Source organism: Metopolophium dirhodum, chromosome 1 (assembly GCF_019925205.1).
Source record: "Metopolophium dirhodum isolate CAU chromosome 1, ASM1992520v1, whole genome shotgun sequence".
Lineage (NCBI taxonomy): Eukaryota > Metazoa > Arthropoda > Insecta > Hemiptera > Aphididae > Metopolophium > Metopolophium dirhodum.
Window position 1 is genome coordinate 14,509,328 of NC_083560.1, and position 21,896 is coordinate 14,531,223.

Below are 21,896 nucleotides of genomic sequence, written 5' to 3' on the forward strand. Positions count from 1 at the left end.
ATTTATTCTTTAAAAACGTCATTTTGAATAATAAAGTTTCTTATAATATGCCTATTGCCATCCTCTGTAATAGAGTTTCATTTCCTTTTTCTTCATCACAAGCATTTTGATTAATTTCTTGAATATTTAAAAATATTTTTTTTTTACATTTTTATTGAAAATATACATTCCGCAGTATATTTCGGCATATTATTTGTTAGATGAAAATTTAAGATTAAGTTTAGGATTTGATGAAAATATTTTGTCTACACATTTTGGTTCAAATATAATTAAAAAAATTAATTTAAAAAATAAAATATTAGAAGTTCTTGTAATATAATAAATAAATCTATTTCTGAACATAAAAGTTCAAAATATATCCACCAAGAAAAGGAACTTTTAGACATTATTAAATGTGATGATAATGGTAATTTTACTATTGAAAATATAATATATATTCTTTTAATTGTTTTTTAAAACTATGAAATCTTGAACGTCAATAATCATCTCCAGCTTCTACGAATAAGAACCATCCTTCATAATGTATCTTATTATACATGAAAAAATGTTTGCTATTTCAATCCATAGTTTTTTTATTTTATTTATTAGAATTATTTTTTATAAACAACATATTTAACTTTGTACAAATTTTAAAATATTATAATAATTTGTTTTATATTAAATGGAATCATATTTAGAAAATAATATGTTGGTGTATAGAAAAAGTTATAACTATTATTCAAAAGTTAGTTTTTACCTGTTAGTGTTCAAACTGATTCTTAGTACAAAATGACCTGTTAATTATTTCTTATTACAAGTATTAACTATCTTTTCCTTAATAAATGGTGTAATTTTATTAAACAAAAGTATGTAAAATAATAAATAAATACACTCATAGTAGGTATAAAATGATAGTGATATTATAAACGATAACTGATTAATTGTAGGTTTCTAGTTCAATTCTACACATATTATAAAATTGTATGCATTTTTTATTGCATAAAATAAATATATTGATATAAAGATAATATAAAAATTTGTTTAAATAGTATTAAAACATATGATTTAGGGTGTAGTGGCTCAATGGTTAAGGCATCAAACTTCTCGGTATGCATACAAATAAGGTGGGAGCGTAATGCTGATAACCATAGTGGTTTAGGCAATTTAATAATACTAATGCGGTATAGCCAGACTTATCACCATGGATATTTCCTATATCAATGCCAAAAGCTCTGACGTTTACGCTCTCTACTATGGTTAGACGGTTTCTGACGTCATTCTTGCTACATACGGACAAACATAAATATATAATTAATAAATAAATATATAATATAATATTATTATTATTATTATTTGATTATTCTTCTATAGAGTTCTGTATTTACTAAACTATTTAAATGATTATCTTCATTGAAAAATGTTTTATCCAACTTTTGAAGTTAAAATGAAATGTTGTTTAGGATTTAAAAACTCTGATTCATTGAATTTGTTGTTTTTTCATAAATAAAAACTATCATAATATCGGTTTTAAATAGTTATACAAAAAAGTATTTTTTAGAGTTTTTAAATGAAACATGGAATTATTATTTTCTGTAGTCTTATAGTATTATTAAAAATTTGTCTTTTGAAGTAATGTTTTATTTGTTTTTTTTTGCAGTAATATTTTATTTATTTTCACTATTCATGTTATTTATTTGCAATTTGAAGATTATCATTATTTGTTTGTTTGCAATATATAGATTTTTTAATAGTGTACACAATGGTCCCTTATACTACTGTATTTTATTATAATATTATTATATTATTATATCAATATTATAGTACTGTATAAAAAACCTATTTATATATTCAAATTATAATTATGTTTCATTAATGGGGGATGTACATAACTTTCTTGTTCTTGGTACTACATTCCGAAGCAGAAAGAATAGATAAAACTATTTTAACATCTTTATAGTATCCCATATAGTTTTCCCATTAGGGAAAAAATAAGTCTTAAAAAATCTTCTCGTATGCTTCCATAGCAAGTCGGTGTGATTATTTGCAGGACAATACTGAACTGATCATTTGGATCAAATCCAAGGTGTAAATACTTACGATCTGCTAAATCAATTGTTCAGTTTGTGCAGTTTATGAGTTTGCACAGTGATGTAGTGGCAATGTATTTGTATTATCGTATCTATTCACTGATTGAACCATGTTTATAGCCTTTTGGAGCGTTGATAGTATTAGTCTTAACTATGGTAAATTCATTACAACATATGGTATTTTTAAAAAGTTTTTCACAAGTATTTCTCCATACTCTACATCAATATTTATCATTCAAGATGCATATTTAAAGTATTGCTTTTTACGATGAATCCCTAAAATGTGAACTACTATAAAACACCTATAACTAATAAACTAAATTATTGTGAATAATGATGGGTAACCTTCTCTAATGCCAGTGTCCAATGGAAATTAAGGACATTCACATTATAATATTATGAGTATTTTTGAATTATAACTTCACCAATTTTTCATTCTTCTTTAGCCTATTCAGATTCCCTAGACATATTATATACCTTTTTCAAACATGGGGAAAAAAAATATTAGCAGACAATAGAGAAGATTGATCAAATTTAATTAACAGCACAATGCATACATTTTGGACACTTAAGATATCCTCTCTCTTCTTCTGGAATGCCCACAACTAACCTTCGTTCCACATTCATCTTCATTATTTTTATTGATGATCAATACCTAGCAACTTGTCAAAATATGTTTCATAACTTATTATTTTGTTGTTGTAATGTACTACAAAAGTTACCTGTTGTTTTAATGACTGGTCACCTTCACACTTTTAAAATTGGTATGATAATTTAATTTCTTTATGACAAATTTGTATTTGTCCAGTCATGAAAATTACCATTTCATTTAAGAATAGTACCAATCTATTATTATATCAAGTAAAAGAAATTTTACGCTTGTTGATGGTTATTAATTTATAAGTACATTTACTGTATAATAGTACCATATTTAGTTAGTTGAAAACAATGAATATATGATATAATTTGTTTCTGAATTAAAGTTTTTTATCCGGTTTTTTTACATAAACTACAATTAAAATATTTTTTAATAAAACAAATTGTTTGAATCTTTATTTTATTATTACATTATAACTAAACTATTCATTTATTTATTTATTTAACAATTTACATAATACATAGTGTATAAATTAGATTAAAAAAAAAAAAAAAATTATTAAAGATAAATAGTTATATACAAGATAGCATATTAAATTAATTATAAAATAAAGAAAAATTAATTGTATATACTTACATAATAGCTATTTGTTCTTAATTTCTTATCTACCACATTTGCATTAACATTGATATACATTTGTTTTAAATAAAAAAAAATGTTGTATACCTGTTAATTATATGACTGTGCATAATAATTGTAAGTTGAAAATTCAACTGATATATGGTCAAGTAAGCTCTGATTTTATGTATTATTCAATAAATATATGTGTGAGCCTCTGGCGTGCTCTAACAATCCGCAAGCTCATAAATGTTTATTTATATACATAACACAAAATCTCAAACATAAAAGTACATGTTAGCTAATTTGCACATATGGTAAAAAATATGTTTGTAATTCAAACAAAACAGATATACAATGGAGTTATAGGAAACACATATTAACAAATACCTACCTAACAAGTTTATAATGCAATGTATAGGTAGTAAAGAATATTTACAAAATAGTTGTTATATAGTGTGTAAAGTTAATTTTATCTTTATTCTGTACTTAAAAATAATTTACTGATCAAATAAATTTTATGTCATTTAATCTATTAATGTTATTCATTAATGACCTGGCAATCTATAAAATAATACAAATTACACTACTTGAAAAATATTGTGTTAAAAAAATAAATAAATATATTTTTGTATTACAATGTTAATAAATACCTATTGAACCATTATTATAAAAAAAAAAAAATATATCTTTTTTCCAATATTATAATATCATACAAGTTTTTTTATATGGTAAGAAAAAATTTAATTTTGAAGGGCTGCAATCGAAGAGAAACATAAATAAAAACATCACAAGCGTAAAATAAATTTTTGTTTGGTAATTTTTTAAAAAATAATTACACTTAGTTTTGCATTATTTTCTTAATATTTTTTATTATTAACAACAAACAATGAATTTTGACAATGAATTTGAGCTAAAGTTATACCATCTTAATCCTAGGTTGTATCTTGTCTTAATCCCTTGTATGTTAGTCATTCAATATTGATGACATTTTGTTTTTATCCAAATAGTCAGATTATATATAATTATCAAATTCAAATAATTTAGAATTAAGTTATTTTTGTATTGTTTGAACACGAACCGAATATGCTATGGTCTTATTCTACATTATCATCTAATAGAGCCAGGGTCGTCAATAAAATTCCATGGGGGTCCAGATAATTTGAACAAAAATGTTTGTGGACCAGAAAATACTTAAATATTAGCTAATATTATGCTTTTTTCGTGTTAAAAATACAGTGTAAGCTATTCAAAGCAAATTATTTAATATAATATTATAATACTAGCCATTTTTTTAAAATGGTGTACATACTCTCGGAGAACAACTAATGCGCAGAGTGTTTCGAAGGCGGTGATCAGTTATTCTTGAATAATATTTATTCTTTAAAAACGTCATTTTGAATAATAAAGTTTCTTATAATATGCCTATTGTCCTCCTCTGTAATAGAGTTTCATTTCCTCTTTCTTCATCGCAAGCGTTTTGTTTAATTTATTGAATATTTAAAAATATTTTTTTTTTACATTTTTATTGAAAATATACATTCCGCAGTATATTTCGGCATATTATTTGTTAGATGAAAATTTAAGGTTAAGTTTAGGATTTGATGAAAATATTTTGTCTACACATTTTGGTTCAAATATAATTAAAAAAATTAATTTAAAAAATAAAATATTAGAAGTTCTTGTAATATAATAAATAAATCTATTTCTGAACATAAAAGTTCAAAATATATCCACCAAGAAAAGGAACTTTTAGACATTATTAAATGTGATGATAATGGTAATTTTACTATTGAAAATATAATATATTATATTCTTTTAAATGTTTTACAATTTAATAATATAAAATTAAATATGATATGATCTAGATGGAAAAAAAAATATGTGGTGATTGTATTGCTTATTTAATTTTAAAATAGTTGTGTACGGGCCGGGAGCCTATGACGATAATACGCGCACCCCGGACACCTTATAATCGCTCACCACTAACACCTAGGTCTTAATTATGCGAGCACTAGCTGGGTGTGTAATGGTGTAATAGTTTGAACAGCAGTGGTCGGGATCGCCGGGCAAATACTGTCGAACTACGTAATGCGTGTAGTGTAATTATGTGTATTATCTGTGTGTTAAGTGTGTATATATGTGGGTGTGTTTATAATAATTAATAATAAGGAAAAATGGTAACACAGTTGCTGGTATAAATGAGTTGCTGTATAATACAATAATAATAATAAATAACAAATAATAAATAAGGCAATAAATCACAGCAACACAATAATGGTGTAAAAAAATATAATATAATGAATCGCAGCCCTTATGGCTAAACGAGATACATGTATGCTATTATGGCCATTCTCACCCAAAACAGAATAAATTATATAAATTAGCCCTTCTGGCTCAACAGAGTTAAGGTTTAATATTATGTGCAGCTATGTGAGCTGTAGGTATATAAATTCGTTAAATAATATTACAATAATATGTAGTCCTTATGACAAATCAGAATAATGATAAATAAATTATACTATGCGGCCCTTCTGGTACAACAAATAATAATTATAATACGAAATGGGTAATAGTAAAAATAATAATAGTAATAAGAATAACTCACAATTTGTGGAGCGCAGACTGGCCAGCTGGTCTCATACTTCTGCTATAACAATAATGTATAAAAAAAAGACAACACTGGCGATACGCACCGGGTAATGATAATAATAATAATAATAATATAACAAGAATTTTATATAATAATTCGTGGCGATTCGCGCCCACGATACAATACTATTTACTATTAAAAAGCCGGCGATTCGCGCACACTCAATATATTATAATAATATGGCAATTTGCGCCGCGGAACTTAAAGTAAATTGAATTACAATATGTATAATAAATGGCCCTTATGGCGCACAATAATAAGATTATAATTAAATACTTGGCTATTCGAGCCTGCAACAAAAATCTGTAAATAACAATACTTTACCGTTTTAGTATAAAAAATATTATAATATTGCGGTACAAAAATGCATGCGTGGATACTGCTGCGAGAACGTTCGGTACGAGACAAAAATCGCGGCGGCCGTGTTAAATAATATTCGCGGAGCCAGCTCGGCGAAGTGCGATAACGCGGTGATAATAAAAATAATTATGTATAATAATACTGTAGGTACAATTACATAATAATTCACTGGACACGTTTGAATAATATATACAAAAATAAAACAATGATTACAGCGGTGATTGTGTGTGTGTGTGTGACCAGCTGTTCCCCCGTGGCCGATATCTTATTTCTGTTATGTTGCGGCGGCAACATTCTCCCCCGCGTTGAAAATTTATTTTTCAACTACCTCTTCGTCTGCATCTATATTTATGTCCTTGTCTGTTGGTAGTCGGCATAGTTTGACTGTCGGACGCTTCAATTCTGCCCCGGATCCGAGGCGCATTGTTACTACTCTTATGATCCCGTCATTACCAGGATGCACGTTAACTACTCTTCCCAGTTTCCATTTTGTGGGTGGTGTGTTTTCATCCCTTATAATAGCAATATCACAAATTTTTAATGGAGTTTTATTACTAGTCCATTTTCCTCTAATTTGTAACTGAGGTAAATATTCGCTAGACCATCTTCGCCAAAAATGTTGCATTAACGCCTGTACATACTTCCATCTTTTAAGACTATTCAATGGTTCCTGTCTCAGGTCGACCTCAGGAGGTAACGAGATAGGACTGCCTACAAGGAAATGAGCTGGGGTTAGTACCTCTAAGTCAGATGGGTCGCTGCTCATTGGGGTCAGCGGTCGTGAGTTAAGGCAAGCTTCTATCTGGCACAATAGTGTTGATAATTCACCAATAGTTAGCTTGGCATCACTCATCATACGGGTTAAATGGTGTTTTGCACTTTTAACCGCACTCTCCCATAGGCCACCGAAATGCGGTGCTGATGGTGGGTTAAATCTCCATTCAATACCTCTCTGGGCTATCTGTGGATGAGCAGCCTTTACATGCATGTACAGCTCTCTTCTTGCTCCAACGAAATTTGTACCGTTATCGCTAAATATTGTTGAACATAAGCCTCTACGCGCCGTGAATAGACGCAACGATGCCAGGAAGGCTTGGCTCGATAGATCTTCCACCATCTCCAAATGAACTGCTCTTGTGGTAAAACATACGAAAACGGCTATCCAGGCCTTCACGCCTATCACTCGCCTTATACCGCTTCTTATGATGATTGGTCCAGCAAAATCGACCCCAGTAACAGCGAACGATCGTGCGACTTGGACCCTTTCCTTGGGTAATGGAGCCATCAAGGGAGCATTAAATGTTGGTTTGGCTCGGGTGCATTTCACGCAACGTGATACCACGGAACGAGCCATCACTCGACTTCTTAACGGCCAGTACCTTCGTCTCACCTCAGCAAGCAAAGCTTGAGGCCCACAATGTAATTGCTCTAAATGTATTTGTTCAAATATTAACCGAGTCACCTTATGATTTGCGGGCAACACGATCGGGTGCCTTTGTAACATTGACAACCCAGAATTGTTCAAACGTCCACCAACCAAGATTAGTCCTTCCTTTATAAATGGACGTAGGGACTTCAGTTTACTTTTTAGGTTCAACTCCCCTTGAGATTCCAGAGATCGTAACTCATCAAGGAAACATTCGGCTTGGACTTGTTTCAGTATACATACTTCGGCCGCTTGCAGTTCTCTTACAGACAAATAAACTTCACTTGGTACCCCTCTTGTTCTCAAATATTCTACAAATCTTTTTAACCAAGCTGTTGCTCTCTTCAGTCGTGACCAGGAGGAGTAATGTTGGACCAACTCTTGATTAGATTGAACTCCAACTAATGCAAATTGTATTGTGCGTTGCTCAGGTATTTCTTCTTCCTTCAATATATTTCTTGGGACCTTTTCCCACAACTCGTCTGATATGCCTAACCAATCAGGTCCATTCCACCAAAGTTTAGAAGCACTTATCTCCGTTACATTAGTACCTCGAGATATCATATCAGCAGGGTTCTTATCTGTTCTTACATAATTCCATTGCGATGCATTTGTAAGCTCTAAGATCTGATTAACGCGATTGCTGACGTACACCTTTAATCGATTGGATTGTGCATTTAACCAACTAAGAACTACAGTGGAATCTGTCCACAAATGACACTTATGACGATCAATTTCCCAAGCATCCGTTAGCTTTTGGAGTAATTGTGCTAATACCAAGGCACCATTCAGTTCAAGACGAGGAATTGTTGAACCCTTTATTGGCGCTACACGACTCCTAGCACACAGCAGTCGAACCTGCCACGTATTTTCAGAACAGTGCGATCGTACATATATGCAAGCCCCATAGGCTTCTTGCGACGCATCACAGAATCCGTGTATTTGGAATTCATTTGGTTTTGGTAGAACCTTTCTTGGGATGGATATATTTTGCAGTTTCTCTAAATCCTTATGGAATGACATCCACCGATCATGAATGTCTGAAGACAAGGGACTATCCCAATCAATTTTCAAAGCCCATACCTGCTGTAAAAATATCTTTCCTTTTACGAGTATTGGGGCTATAAAACCTATGGGGTCAAACACCTTGTTCAAATCGGATAGCAGTGTTCTTTTGGTCAATTTTGATCGTGCTGGAGTTGGTATGACATTGAACCTGAACTCATCAAGTACTGGGTTTCAACATAAGCCGAGAGACTTGACCATTTCTTTATCTCCTAATTCCAAGGTGAATAAGGGGTCCCTGACATTTTTACCAATATGTCCCAAGACGTAAGAGGAATTCGAACACCACTTTCTTAGAGGTAATTTTGCTGAGGCTAGAATTGACGTTATCTCTTGGTGCAATTGAATACATTCAGCTTCGGTTTCACCTCCCGTCATAAGATCATCCTTATAAAAATCCTTCGTTATCGCGTCCGCAGCTCTGGGAAAATGTTCGTACGCTTGTTGTGCCGACGTTACCAAACACTGCGTTGTCATGAACGAGGCTGGTTTTGTACCATAAGTTACGGTGACCAATCGATAGGTCCGCAAAGCGTCACTAGGATTATTTCGCCAGAAAATCCGTTGGAGATCCCAGTCTTGTTCTGCCACAGCTACTTGTCGGAACATCTTCTCAATGTCAGACGAAATCACATATTGATATTTTCTAAAACGCGTAAGAATTGAGAATATGTCCTCCTGCGTCTTTGGGCCTCGCATCAATACGTCGTTGAGTGACAACCCTGAAGAAGTTCTCGCTGAGGCGTCAAAAACGATTCGAATTTTAGTTGTTAAACTTGAGCTCTTGAATACTGCATGGTGTGGTAAGTAGCATGATCGCTTAGGAATATTCGATTCCTTCACAACTTCTTGCATATGGCCCATCTCCAGATAATCTTTCATGAACTTCGTGTACTCAATTCGCAAGTCTGCATCTTGCTGTAGTTTTCTCTCCATACTGAGAAACCTAGATGTAGCTGAGTTGACACTCTGACCTAAATTAGTTAGGTCTGTTTTGACGGGTAATTGCAGCACGAAACGACCTTCCTCATTTCGTCTAAATGTGGACTGAAAATGTTCGAGCGCATGGTTTTCTTCGATAGAACACTGGTTTGCCTTTGATTGTTTGTCGTACAAAACATCCTCGTGGCCGAGAATTGCCTTAGATTCCTTTTCCAACGACCTGCCAACACTTAGCAGACATGTGTGGCTCAACTCACCTGTGACTATCCAACCCAACTTGCTGTCCTGCAGATATCACATCTTCACATCCAGCTGTATACGACTTGGCTGCAATATATCAAAGAATGCACCACCTCCAATCAATAGATCGATTTGTTTGGAATCACAGAAATGAGGGTCAGCTAGCTGTGGTAATAGCTCACTTGGAATTGTCCAGCCTTCCACTGGAGGACGAACAGGTTGTAGTTGTGACATGATAACAGGTAAGGTATGACAAGATAAGTTGAAACTCGATGAACCAAACCTGGATTCAACATGTACATCAACATAGGTACTAGACTGGAGTGTGTTTGCTCCTATGCCACTAACTGGAATCGACGACCTTGCAGCTGGTAATTGTAGTTGTTTTGCTAGTCCCTTGGATATGAAGTTAACCTGCGAACCACTATCTAGTATGGCATGGCATTTCCTACGCACGCCTTGATGGTCCCTTACTAGAACTACTGCTGTTGACAAGAATACGTGGCCATGTCCTTGATGAACTAGTAATACCTTTTTTGAGCCAGTTTGGTTCGAAGACGAAGCTACACCTTCTTCAGGCGTGTCCTCGTCACTCACAGATTTCGAAGATTCCCCTTTTCTTTCATAATGAAGTAAAGTATTGTGCTTCCCCTTGCAGACAAAACAATTATATCTTGATCTGCATTTGTCAGCAAGGGGAAGCACAATACTTTACTTCATTATGAAAGAAAAGGGGAATCTTCGAAATCTGTGAGTGACGAGGACACGCCTGAAGAAGGTGTAGCTTCGTCTTCGAACAACTAAAACTTGTTTAACATTTTTTTTTTATTTATTATATTTTTTAATCTTTTTTAAGTTATTAAATATTTTTTAATCTATTTAAATAATATAATGATGATAAATGTTTCTGCTCATGTTTCATATATATTTGCCTGTTGTCTAACTTCCAGGTCGAGTGGAACTGTTCTGGCTACTACTGCCAGACAGTTCGTGGATGACGTTTTGTAGGCCCCCTTTATGGCCAGTAGCGGTGCCCTCTGAGCGCTGAGGTGTTTCTTTCGATTCTTCTCGAGTTTGGCTCCGTTCGCCCAAATTTCTGAGGCGTAAGTTACCCTGGGCAGGAACACGCCTCTGTAAATCATTCTGGCTGCCGTGTTTTTCATTCTCCAATTGGCGGAGTAAAGGTTCCTGAGTCTCCTATAGAGGCTGGCAGATTTGGAGCTGATGGCCACCACGTGATCCCAATAGCTCTTTCGGGGATCAATGTATTTCGCCGTTGACGCCGAAGCGATTCTCGGGGCTAAATCTGCTGAGCCGAAGCCCACCGAGTAACCAGGCTTGAGGCCACCCTTTAGCGATAGGAACAGATTTTTCTCGGCTGAGAACTCAAGTCAAAAGCAGGCAGCCCACGACTTTAAGTCGTCGAGGTGGCCTTCTGTTCGTTTGAACGCTAGCGGAGGTCTCGCTGCGCCGACCATTATGAGTATGTCATCGTGACTTTCGAGGTCTTCGATTGGAGGAAGTGAGCGTAGATCGGCGTCATGGCGACCTTCCACAACGTCGGACCAAGCTGTGACCCCTGTGGGCAGCCGCGTTCCAATCGGCGGGGCGGTAGTGTACTCCTTCCATTTCGAAGTCAGCTCATCTGTGTTCAAGATATGAGCACACGATTCTCGAAGTCCCTAGCGACGCGCCCATTTCGACCAGCCTTAACAGCAGCGGTGACCATTTGACGTTGTCAAAGGCCCCCGAGATGTCAAGGAAGGTGCCGAATATGTACCGTGCTTTGGATGAATCGACCCACTGGTAGACGCTCTCTAAGGCGCTGATTGTCGATTTACCAGTGGTGAACCCATGTTGCTCATCGTGCGAGTCGAGGTCAGTCTCATCGGTTATATTTTTAATAATCAGGGACTCGAGTGCTTTGCCAAGTGACGGTGGGAGGCTGATGGGTCTGTATGATTTGACCTGACTCGGGTCCTTATCCCCTGGTTTTGGGATTATAATCAATCTGGCGGCTTTCCACGAGTCAGGGAACACGCCGTCCTGTAGGCACCAACCATAAAGTTTGGATACAGGGTCCCTGATGGCTGGCCATGCCTTTCGGAGTATGCCCGCAGTTATGCCATCCGCGCCGGGGGCGCTGTTCAGCACATTAAAGACAGTGATAATGCCTCGCCTAGAATTATGTGCAGCACTGTTGGGTAGCAAGTTGATGACGGTTGTAGTCCAATCGTTAAATGATATTCTTAAATTTGATCGGATTCTAATGTAGTCAGACTCATCTATTGTATTAAGTTGGATTCGAAATGAAGGTGTTACAGATACTTGGAAAATTTTCGTGGCAAATCGTATTGAAGAAATCCGGGAACTAACAAACAAACATGATTGGTGGCACATTTATGGGATGGATAATCCGGTGGATTTCATTTCTCGTGGATTAGGCGTCGCAGATAATATCACTAATTGTACTCAGTGATGGAGTGGACTTCCAGGGATGATACAACCAGAAACCGAATGGACAAAACAAAAGTTATTTAACAATGAAGAGGAACCTGTAAACAGCGTAAGACAGTTAAGGTATTACACTTCCACACCAAGAGTCAAAAGGAATTTCAGGATATCATTAATACATTTTCGAAACTAGAACGGTTGTAACGGATGACAGCGTATCTATTCCGAGCAGTTACTCGAAAGAAATACCGCCTGACTGGACATTTGAATGTCGAGGAAGTAAAACGAGGGTTGATGTACTGGGTAAAAATTATTCAAGCTCAAGCGTTTGCAACTGAAATTGCCCAGTTGAACATTTGAAATGTTTAAATAACAGCAAATTACAATCATAAGTTCCATTCATCGACGACTATAATGTATTGAGGGTTGGAAGTCGGCTACAAAATTCAAACAAGCAATATGAGGCACGTCATCCCATTTTTCTGCCTTCTACAGCATAGTTGGTGGAACTAATTACGGACAGGGAACACTGACGGTTTATCCATGCCAGACCACAGCAAAAAGTAGCTAGTTTGCAAAGAAAATATAAGATTCCGGGCTTTCGCAGTGTTATTCAAAAGATAATTTTTAAATGTATCCCATGCTATAGATGGAAAGTACAAGCTTCCGAGCAGCTAATGGGCTCCCTTCCTGTTAATTGAGCTAATTCATCTTCAATATTTCTTGTGTGTGGAGTCGATTATGCTGGTCCTTTTCAAGTGCACTTCGATTCACGCATATCAAAACATATATATATATAAATCGTATGTCGCCTTATTTGTATGTTTTACGACAAAAGCACTGAATTATTTCACACTGCGTTACGGATATTCATCGAAAGACGCGGGTGTCCATTACATATACATTCTGATAATGAGCGAAATTTCGTTGGAGCATCGGCACAACATAAGAACTTTTTCGGATCAAGGGAATTCAAACAAAATATTAATGCATACACAATTCAAGCTGGAATTGATCGGTCATTCATTCCACCGCATTCCCCACATGTGGGTGGACTATGGCGAGCAGGAGTAAAACCTATGAAATTCCATCATTTACGAAGAAGTTTAGGAGAGTCTATATTAAAAGACCGGGAAGCCAAAACTTTGCTATCACAGATGGAAACAGTATTAAACTCAAGGACTTTAACTCCCGCATCAACACACGATGGTGACAAGAAAGCACTGACCCCGGGTCACTTAATTATAGGAAAACCTTTAACCGCATTACCGGAGACCAATTACCTCGATATAAAAGCTCCGAGCCTTCGTTGGCACATGGTACAGCAACTGATACAAGGATTTTGGAAAAGATGGCGGACGGAGTATCTTCAGTCATTACAAGTACGCCACAAATGGACTCAGACTGAAGCGAATCTCAAAGTTGGTATTATATTATAAAATAAATGTTAAGGATTTCTAAAATTACCGTATTGCCAAATAATTTGATATTGTACACATAATCATGTAATTTTTCCCAAAAAGTTGTGCAATAAGCATCAATTAAGAACGATGAACAGACAGCTAGTGATACCAACACTTTTATAATGGTTTCAATATTAAAAAAAGAAACTGCCAGTAGCCATAAAATAACTGAATGGTGAGACAACAAGGAAGTGAACATAGTGATTGGATACACTATGATAAATCCACATACTTGAAGAGCTCTTATATGTCAAAACAATTAAATCAAATTAATTTTAAAAAACTTTTGCTAGTGATTAATATATTACCTATTGAGTGAAGAAGCACACAAAGACATTATTAATAATGGATTAACCACATAGTGGATATAATGCAGTAGGACAGCACATAGTAAACAAACATTACGATAGAGTCTTATAAAGCGCTTTTCTGGATCTAAACCTGTTAGTCCACTCTGCAAAGCTAGTATATAAAAGAATACTGCAGGAATTGTTCCAATGCTTTTGTCATCCACAACATCCATTAACAGTACCTAAATAAATATTATGTTAAAACATCTGAAAATTGAACTACATGTCCTGCATCTTACTCATTGGATGAATGCCCCTATATAATGACAAAAATATGATACAAAACGTGTCATTCCTAAAACGGCCGTAAATGTGTCGTATCCTTTAATCAACACATTTTTCACAACTCTAACCAAAGTTTCAATTTGTATATCCATATCAGTTATCAGGTATAGAAACTGTTATAGTACTCGTAATGCCCAAAATATTGGTAGAACACTTGAAACGTTGAGACGATTCCATTCCACTTTCAGAACATCAACCACATTCACAACCCATGTTCACTCGTATGCTATATTAATTACGAATTAAATTTGTAATTGTTAATAGATGCAGCCATAATGTTTTCAGCATTGTCATCAGCAATGGAAACAATTCAACAAAACATGTATCCGTGTACCAGGTAAACAATGCAATGGTTAAAGTAGGAATAGTAAAGCTTAATCTGAAAGCCTGAAATATTTAATACATTATTTTTTATGCAGATGAATGTTAGTTAGATTGTAAAGGTACTTTTAATAAACTGTAAAACTATAGTTGAAAATAAATAAATATTATTAAATAATTATCATTATCACATCAGTTTACAATTTATTAAAATCCGAATAAATCTTTCATCTGAATAAAAAATAATGTATTATATATTTCAGGCTTTCAGATTAAGCTTTAGTATTCCTACTTTAACCATTGCATTTTTTACCTGGTACACGGATACATGTTTTGTTGAATAGAGTAACAGAATAATCAACATAATCGCCATTGTTTATCATGCTGAAAACATTATGGCTGCATCTATTTACAATTACAAATTTAATTCGTAATTAATATAGCCGTATACGAGTGAACATGGGTTGTGAATGTGGTTGATGTTCTGAAAGTGGAATGGAATCGTCTCAACGTTTCAAGTGTTCTACCAATATTTTGGGCATTACGAGTACTATAACAGTTTCTATACCTGATAACTGATATGGATATACAAATTGAAACTTTGGTTAGAGTTGTGAAAAATGTGTTGATTAAAGGATACGACACATTTACGGCCGTTTTAGGAATGACACGTTTTGTATCATATTTTTGTCATTATATAGGGGCATTCATCCAATGAGTAAGATGCAGGACATGTAGTTCAATTTTCAGATGTTTTAACATAATATTTATTTAGGTACTGTTAACGGATGTTGTGGATGACAAAAGCATTGGAACAATTCCTGCAGTATTCTTTTATATACTAGCTTTGCAGAGTGGACTAACATGTTTAGATCCAGAAAAGCGCTTTATAAGACTCTATCGTAATGTTTGTTTACTATGTGCTGTCCTACTGCATTATATCCACTATGTGGTTAATCCATTATTAATAATGTCTTTGTGTGCTTCTTCACTCAATAGGTAATATATTAATCACTAGCAAAAGTTTTTTAAAATTAATTTGATTTAATTGTTTTGACATATAAGAGCTCTTCAAGTATGTGGATTTATCATAGTGTATCCAATCACTATGTTCACTTCCTTGTTGTCTCACCATTCAGTTATTTTATGGCTACTGGCAGTTTCTTTTTTTAATATTGAAACCATTATAAAAGTGTTGGTATCACTAGCTGTCTGTTCATTGTTCTTAATTGATGCTTATTGCACAACTTTTTGGGAAAAATTTGAATAAAAGGATAATTTTATTTATTTAGTCAGTGCGGTTGGTGAGGGCTTCTTTAGCAAATACAGTTAATGTTTCGTATGTCCTCTTCGTGGAGAGGAACGTTCCGTCTCCTGGTGGCCAAGGTATGCCTTCTTCTTCGAAGACGTCCTTAAGACTGGCCCTGGCGCGCCTCGTCCTTGGGCAGAACCACAAGACGTGTCTGACCGTCTCTGGCTTTCTGTCGCAGGCGCAGATCGGGTCATTGGATAGCTTGAAACCACGGAGCTTGCCCCTGAAGTCGCCGTGGCCCTTGAGGAACTGGACGATATTATGGTCAAGGACCAGTGGGAGATTGAGTCTATCCCGAACCGAGGGTATCATGAACTTAGTCCATTTTCCTTTTTCAGTCGTGTCGTATCTGGTTTGCCATTCTGTCATAAGATTATTCGATTTGAGAGCCAGCTCTTCTTCGGTGATCTTAACAGTGGCTCTGTGTGTCCTTAAGGCCTGTTGTCTAACTTCCAGGTCGAGTGGAACTGTTCTGGCTACTACTGCCGGACAGTTCGTGGATGACGTTTTGTAGGCCCCCTTTATGGCCAGTAGCGGTGCCCTCTGAGCGCTGAGGTGTTTCTTTCGATTCTTCTCGAGTTTGGCTCCGTTCGCCCAAATTTCTGAGGCGTAAGTTACCCTGGGCAGGAATACGCCTCTGTAAATCATTCTGGCTGCCGTGTTTTTCATTCTCCAATTGGCGGAGTAAAGGTTCCTGAGTCTCCTATAGAGGCTGGCAGATTTGGAGCTGATGGCCACCACGTGATCCCAATAGCTCTTTCGGGGATCAATGTATTTCGCCGTTGACGCCGAAGCGATTCTCGGGGCTAAATCTGCTGAGCCGAAGCCCACCGAGTAACCAGGCTTGAGGCCACCCTTTAGCGATAGGAACAGATTTTTCTCGGCTGAGAACTCAAGTCAAAAGCAGGCAGCCCACGACTTTAAGTCGTCGAGGTGGCCTTCTGTTCGTTTGAACGCTAGCGGAGGTCTCGCTGCGCCGACCATTATGAGTATGTCATCGTGACTTTCGAGGTCTTCGATTGGAGGAAGTGAGCGTAGATCGGCGTCATGGCGACCTTCCACAACGTCGGACCAAGCTGTGACCCCTGTGGGCAGCCGCGTTCCAATCGGCGGGGCGGTAGTGTACTCCTTCCATTTCGAAGTCAGCTCATCTGTGTTCAAGATATGAGCACACGATTCTCGAAGTCCCTAGCGACGCGCCCATTTCGACCAGCCTTAACAGCAGCGGTGACCATTTGACGTTGTCAAAGGCCCCCGAGATGTCAAGGAAGGTGCCGAATATGTACCGTGCTTTGGATGAATCGACCCACTGGTAGACGCTCTCTAAGGCGCTGATTGTCGATTTACCAGTGGTGAACCCATGTTGCTCATCGTGCGAGTCGAGGTCAGTCTCATCGGTTATATTTTTAATAATCAGGGACTCGAGTGCTTTGCCAAGTGACGGTGGGAGGCTGATGGGTCTGTATGATTTGACCTGACTCGGGTCCTTATCCCCTGGTTTTGGGATTATAATCAATCTGGCGGCTTTCCACGAGTCAGGGAACACGCCGTCCTGTAGGCACCAACCATAAAGTTTGGATACAGGGTCCCTGATGGCTGGCCATGCCTTTCGGAGTATGCCCGCAGTTATGCCATCCGCGCCGGGGGCGCTGTTCAGCACATTAAAGACAGTGATAATGCCTCGCCTAGAATTATGTGCAGCACTGTTGGGTAGCAAGTTGATGACGGTTGTAGTCCAATCGTTAAATGATATTCTTAAATTTGATCGGATTCTAATGTAGTCAGACTCATCTATTGTATTAAGTTGGATTCGAAATGAAGGTGTTACAGATACTTGGAAAATTTTCGTGGCAAATCGTATTGAAGAAATCCGGGAACTAACAAACAAACATGATTGGTGGCACATTTATGGGATGGATAATCCGGTGGATTTCATTTCTCGTGGATTAGGCGTCGCAGATAATATCACTAATTGTACTCAGTGATGGAGTGGACTTCCAGGGATGATACAACCAGAAACCGAATGGACAAAACAAAAGTTATTTAACAATGAAGAGGAACCTGTAAACAGCGTAAGACAGTTAAGGTATTACACTTCCACACCAAGAGTCAAAAGGAATTTCAGGATATCATTAATACATTTTCGAAACTAGAACGGTTGTAACGGATGACAGCGTATCTATTCCGAGCAGTTACTCGAAAGAAATACCGCCTGACTGGACATTTGAATGTCGAGGAAGTAAAACGAGGGTTGATGTACTGGGTAAAAATTATTCAAGCTCAAGCGTTTGCAACTGAAATTGCCCAGTTGAACATTTGAAATGTTTAAATAACAGCAAATTACAATCATAAGTTCCATTCATCGACGACTATAATGTATTGAGGGTTGGAAGTCGGCTACAAAATTCAAACAAGCAATATGAGGCACGTCATCCCATTTTTCTGCCTTCTACAGCATAGTTGGTGGAACTAATTACGGACAGGGAACACTGACGGTTTATCCATGCCAGACCACAGCAAAAAGTAGCTAGTTTGCAAAGAAAATATAAGATTCCGGGCTTTCGCAGTGTTATTCAAAAGATAATTTTTAAATGTATCCCATGCTATAGATGGAAAGTACAAGCTTCCGAGCAGCTAATGGGCTCCCTTCCTGTTAATTGAGCTAATTCATCTTCAATATTTCTTGTGTGTGGAGTCGATTATGCTGGTCCTTTTCAAGTGCACTTCGATTCACGCATATCAAAACATATATATATATAAATCGTATGTCGCCTTATTTGTATGTTTTACGACAAAAGCACTGAATCATTTCACACTGCGTTACGGATATTCATCGAAAGACGCGGGTGTCCATTACATATACATTCTGATAATGAGCGAAATTTCGTTGGAGCATCGGCACAACATAAGAACTTTTTCGGATCAAGGGAATTCAAACAAAATATTAATGCATACACAATTCAAGCTGGAATTGATCGGTCATTCATTCCACCGCATTCCCCACATGTGGGTGAACTATGGCGAGCAGGAGTAAAACCTATGAAATACCATCATTTACGAAGAAGTTTGGGAGAGTCTATATTAAAAGACCGGGAAGCCAAAACTTTGCTATCACAGATGGAAACAGTATTAAACTCAAGGATTTTAACTCCCGCATCAACACACGATGGTGACAAGAAAGCACTGACCCCGGGTCACTTAATTATAGGAAAACCTTTAACCGCATTACCGGAGACCAATTACCTCGATATAAAAGCTCCAAGCCTTCGTTGGTACATGGTACAGCAACTGATACAAGGATTTTGGAAAAGATGGCGGACGGAGTATCTTCAGTCATTACAAGTACGCCACAAATGGACTCAGACTGAAGTGAATCTCAAAGTTGGTATTATATTATAAAATAAATGTTAAGGATTTCTAAAATTACCGTATTGCCAAATAATTTGATATTGTACACATAATCATGTAATTTTTCCCAAAAAGTTGTGCAATAAGCATCAATTAAGAACGATGAACAGACAGCTAGTGATACCAACACTTTTATAATGGTTTCAATATTAAAAAAAGAAACTGCCAGTAGCCATAAAATAACTGAATGGTGAGACAACAAGGAAGTGAACATAGTGATTGGATACACTATGATAAATCCACATACTTGAAGAGCTCTTATATGTCAAAACAATTAAATCAAATTAATTTTAAAAAACTTTTGCTAGTGATTAATATATTACCTATTGAGTGAAGAAGCACACAAAGACATTATTAATAATGGATTAACCACATAGTGGATATAATGCAGTAGGACAGCACATAGTAAACAAACATTACGATAGAGTCTTATAAAGCGCTTTTCTGGATCTAAACCTGTTAGTCCACTCTGCAAAGCTAGTATATAAAAGAATACTGCAGGAATTGTTCCAATGCTTTTGTCATCCACAACATCCATTAACAGTACCTAAATAAATATTATGTTAAAACATCTGAAAATTGAACTACATGTCCTGCATCTTACTCATTGGATGAATGCCCCTATATAATGACAAAAATATGATACAAAACGTGTCATTCCTAAAACGGCCGTAAATGTGTCGTATCCTTTAATCAACACATTTTTCACAACTCTAACCAAAGTTTCAATTTGTATATCCATATCAGTTATCAGGTATAGAAACTGTTATAGTACTCGTAATGCCCAAAATATTGGTAGAACACTTGAAACGTTGAGACGATTCCATTCCACTTTCAGAACATCAACCACATTCACAACCCATGTTCACTCGTATGCTATATTAATTACGAATTAAATTTGTAATTGTTAATAGATGCAGCCATAATGTTTTCAGCATTGTCATCAGCAATGGAAACAATTCAACAAAACATGTATCCGTGTACCAGGTAAACAATGCAATGGTTAAAGTAGGAATAGTAAAGCTTAATCTGAAAGCCTGAAATATTTAATACATTATTTTTTATGCAGATGAATGTTAGTTAGATTGTAAAGGTACTTTTAATAAACTGTAAAACTATAGTTGAAAATAAATAAATATTATTAAATAATTATCATTATCACATCAGTTTACAATTTATTAAAATCCGAATAAATCTTTCATCTGAATAAAAAATAATGTATTATATATTTCAGGCTTTCAAATTAAGCTTTAGTATTCCTACTTTAACCATTGCATTTTTTACCTGGTACACGGATACATGTTTTGTTGAATAGAGTAACAGAATAATCAACATAATCGCCATTGTTTATCATGCTGAAAACATTATGGCTGCATCTATTTACAATTACAAATTTAATTCGTAATTAATATAGCCGTATACGAGTGAACATGGGTTGTGAATGTGGTTGATGTTCTGAAAGTGGAATGGAATCGTCTCAACGTTTCAAGTGTTCTACCAATATTTTGGGCATTACGAGTACTATAACAGTTTCTATACCTGATAACTGATATGGATATACAAATTGAAACTTTGGTTAGAGTTGTGAAAAATGTGTTGATTAAAGGATACGACACATTTACGGCCGTTTTAGGAATGACACGTTTTGTATCATATTTTTGTCATTATATAGGGGCATTCATCCAATGAGTAAGATGCAGGACATGTAGTTCAATTTTCAGATGTTTTAACATAATATTTATTTAGGTACTGTTAACGGATGTTGTGGATGACAAAAGCATTGGAACAATTCCTGCAGTATTCTTTTATATACTAGATTTGCAGAGTGGACTAACAGGTTTAGATCCAGAAAAGCGCTTTATAAGACTCTATCGTAATGTTTGTTTACTATGTGCTGTCCTACTGCATTATATCCACTATGTGGTTAATCCATTATTAATAATGTCTTTGTGTGCTTCTTCACTCAATAGGTAATATATTAATCACTAGCAAAAGTTTTTTAAAATTAATTTGATTTAATTGTTTTGACATATAAGAGCTCTTCAAGTATGTGGATTTATCATAGTGTATCCAATCACTATGTTCACTTCCTTGTTGTCTCACCATTCAGTTATTTTATGGCTACTGGCAGTTTCTTTTTTTAATATTGAAACCATTATAAAAGTGTTGGTATCACTAGCTGTCTGTTCATTGTTCTTAATTGATGCTTATTGCACAACTTTTTGGGAAAAATTTGAATAAAAGGATAATTTTATTTATTTAGTCAGTGCGGTTGGTGAGGGCTTCTTTAGCAAATACAGTTAATGTTTCGTATGTCCTCTTCGTGGAGAGGAAC

General features: G+C 35.7%; 3 protein-coding genes across 3 annotated transcripts; 2 read left to right on the forward strand and 1 right to left on the reverse strand.

Moving 5' to 3' along the window:
* Window positions 1-6,608: 6,608 nt before the first annotated feature.
* On the reverse strand, window positions 6,609-11,597 carry LOC132932798 (uncharacterized). Its single transcript, XM_060999160.1, has 5 exons — window positions 11,535-11,597; window positions 10,913-11,317; window positions 10,027-10,619; window positions 8,980-9,948; window positions 6,609-8,937 (listed from the first exon to the last, which is right to left on the reverse strand). Exons 1-5 carry the CDS (start codon window positions 11,595-11,597, stop codon window positions 6,609-6,611), a joined length of 4,359 nt encoding a protein of 1,452 aa, XP_060855143.1.
* An 868-nt stretch (window positions 11,598-12,465) lies between these two features.
* On the forward strand, window positions 12,466-14,943 carry LOC132932808 (uncharacterized). Its single transcript, XM_060999171.1, has 4 exons — window positions 12,466-12,548; window positions 13,261-13,847; window positions 14,785-14,857; window positions 14,940-14,943. Exons 1-4 carry the CDS (start codon window positions 12,466-12,468, stop codon window positions 14,941-14,943), a joined length of 747 nt encoding a protein of 248 aa, XP_060855154.1.
* Window positions 14,944-18,156: 3,213 nt separating this feature from the next.
* Window positions 18,157-20,634, forward strand: LOC132932822 (uncharacterized). Its single transcript, XM_060999178.1, has 4 exons — window positions 18,157-18,239; window positions 18,952-19,538; window positions 20,476-20,548; window positions 20,631-20,634. Exons 1-4 carry the CDS (start codon window positions 18,157-18,159, stop codon window positions 20,632-20,634), a joined length of 747 nt encoding a protein of 248 aa, XP_060855161.1.
* Window positions 20,635-21,896: the final 1,262 nt, after the last annotated feature.

What these genes read in the sequence shown, in the direction of transcription:
- LOC132932798 (XM_060999160.1), bottom strand. Translation starts at nt 11,597, where the DNA reads ATGGAAGGAGTACACTACCGCCCCGCCGATTGGAACGCGGCTGCCCAC. An exon ending in ATACAGCTGGATGTGAAGAT is followed by an intron (nt 9,949 to 10,026) that starts GTGATATCTGCA and finishes AAGTGTTGGCAG; the next exon opens with GTCGTTGGAAAAGGAATCTA. An exon ending in GGAGATAAAGAAATGGTCAA is followed by an intron (nt 8,938 to 8,979) that starts GTCTCTCGGCTT and finishes TGATGAGTTCAG; the next exon opens with GTTCAATGTCATACCAACTC.
- LOC132932808 (XM_060999171.1), top strand. Translation starts at nt 12,466, where the DNA reads ATGATACAACCAGAAACCGAATGGACAAAACAAAAGTTATTTAACAAT. An exon ending in AACAGCGTAAGACAGTTAAG is followed by an intron (nt 12,549 to 13,260) that starts GTATTACACTTC and finishes TTACGACAAAAG; the next exon opens with CACTGAATTATTTCACACTG. An exon ending in TGAAGCGAATCTCAAAGTTG is followed by an intron (nt 13,848 to 14,784) that starts GTATTATATTAT and finishes AATTGTTAATAG; the next exon opens with ATGCAGCCATAATGTTTTCA.
- LOC132932822 (XM_060999178.1), top strand. Translation starts at nt 18,157, where the DNA reads ATGATACAACCAGAAACCGAATGGACAAAACAAAAGTTATTTAACAAT. An exon ending in AACAGCGTAAGACAGTTAAG is followed by an intron (nt 18,240 to 18,951) that starts GTATTACACTTC and finishes TTACGACAAAAG; the next exon opens with CACTGAATCATTTCACACTG. An exon ending in TGAAGTGAATCTCAAAGTTG is followed by an intron (nt 19,539 to 20,475) that starts GTATTATATTAT and finishes AATTGTTAATAG; the next exon opens with ATGCAGCCATAATGTTTTCA.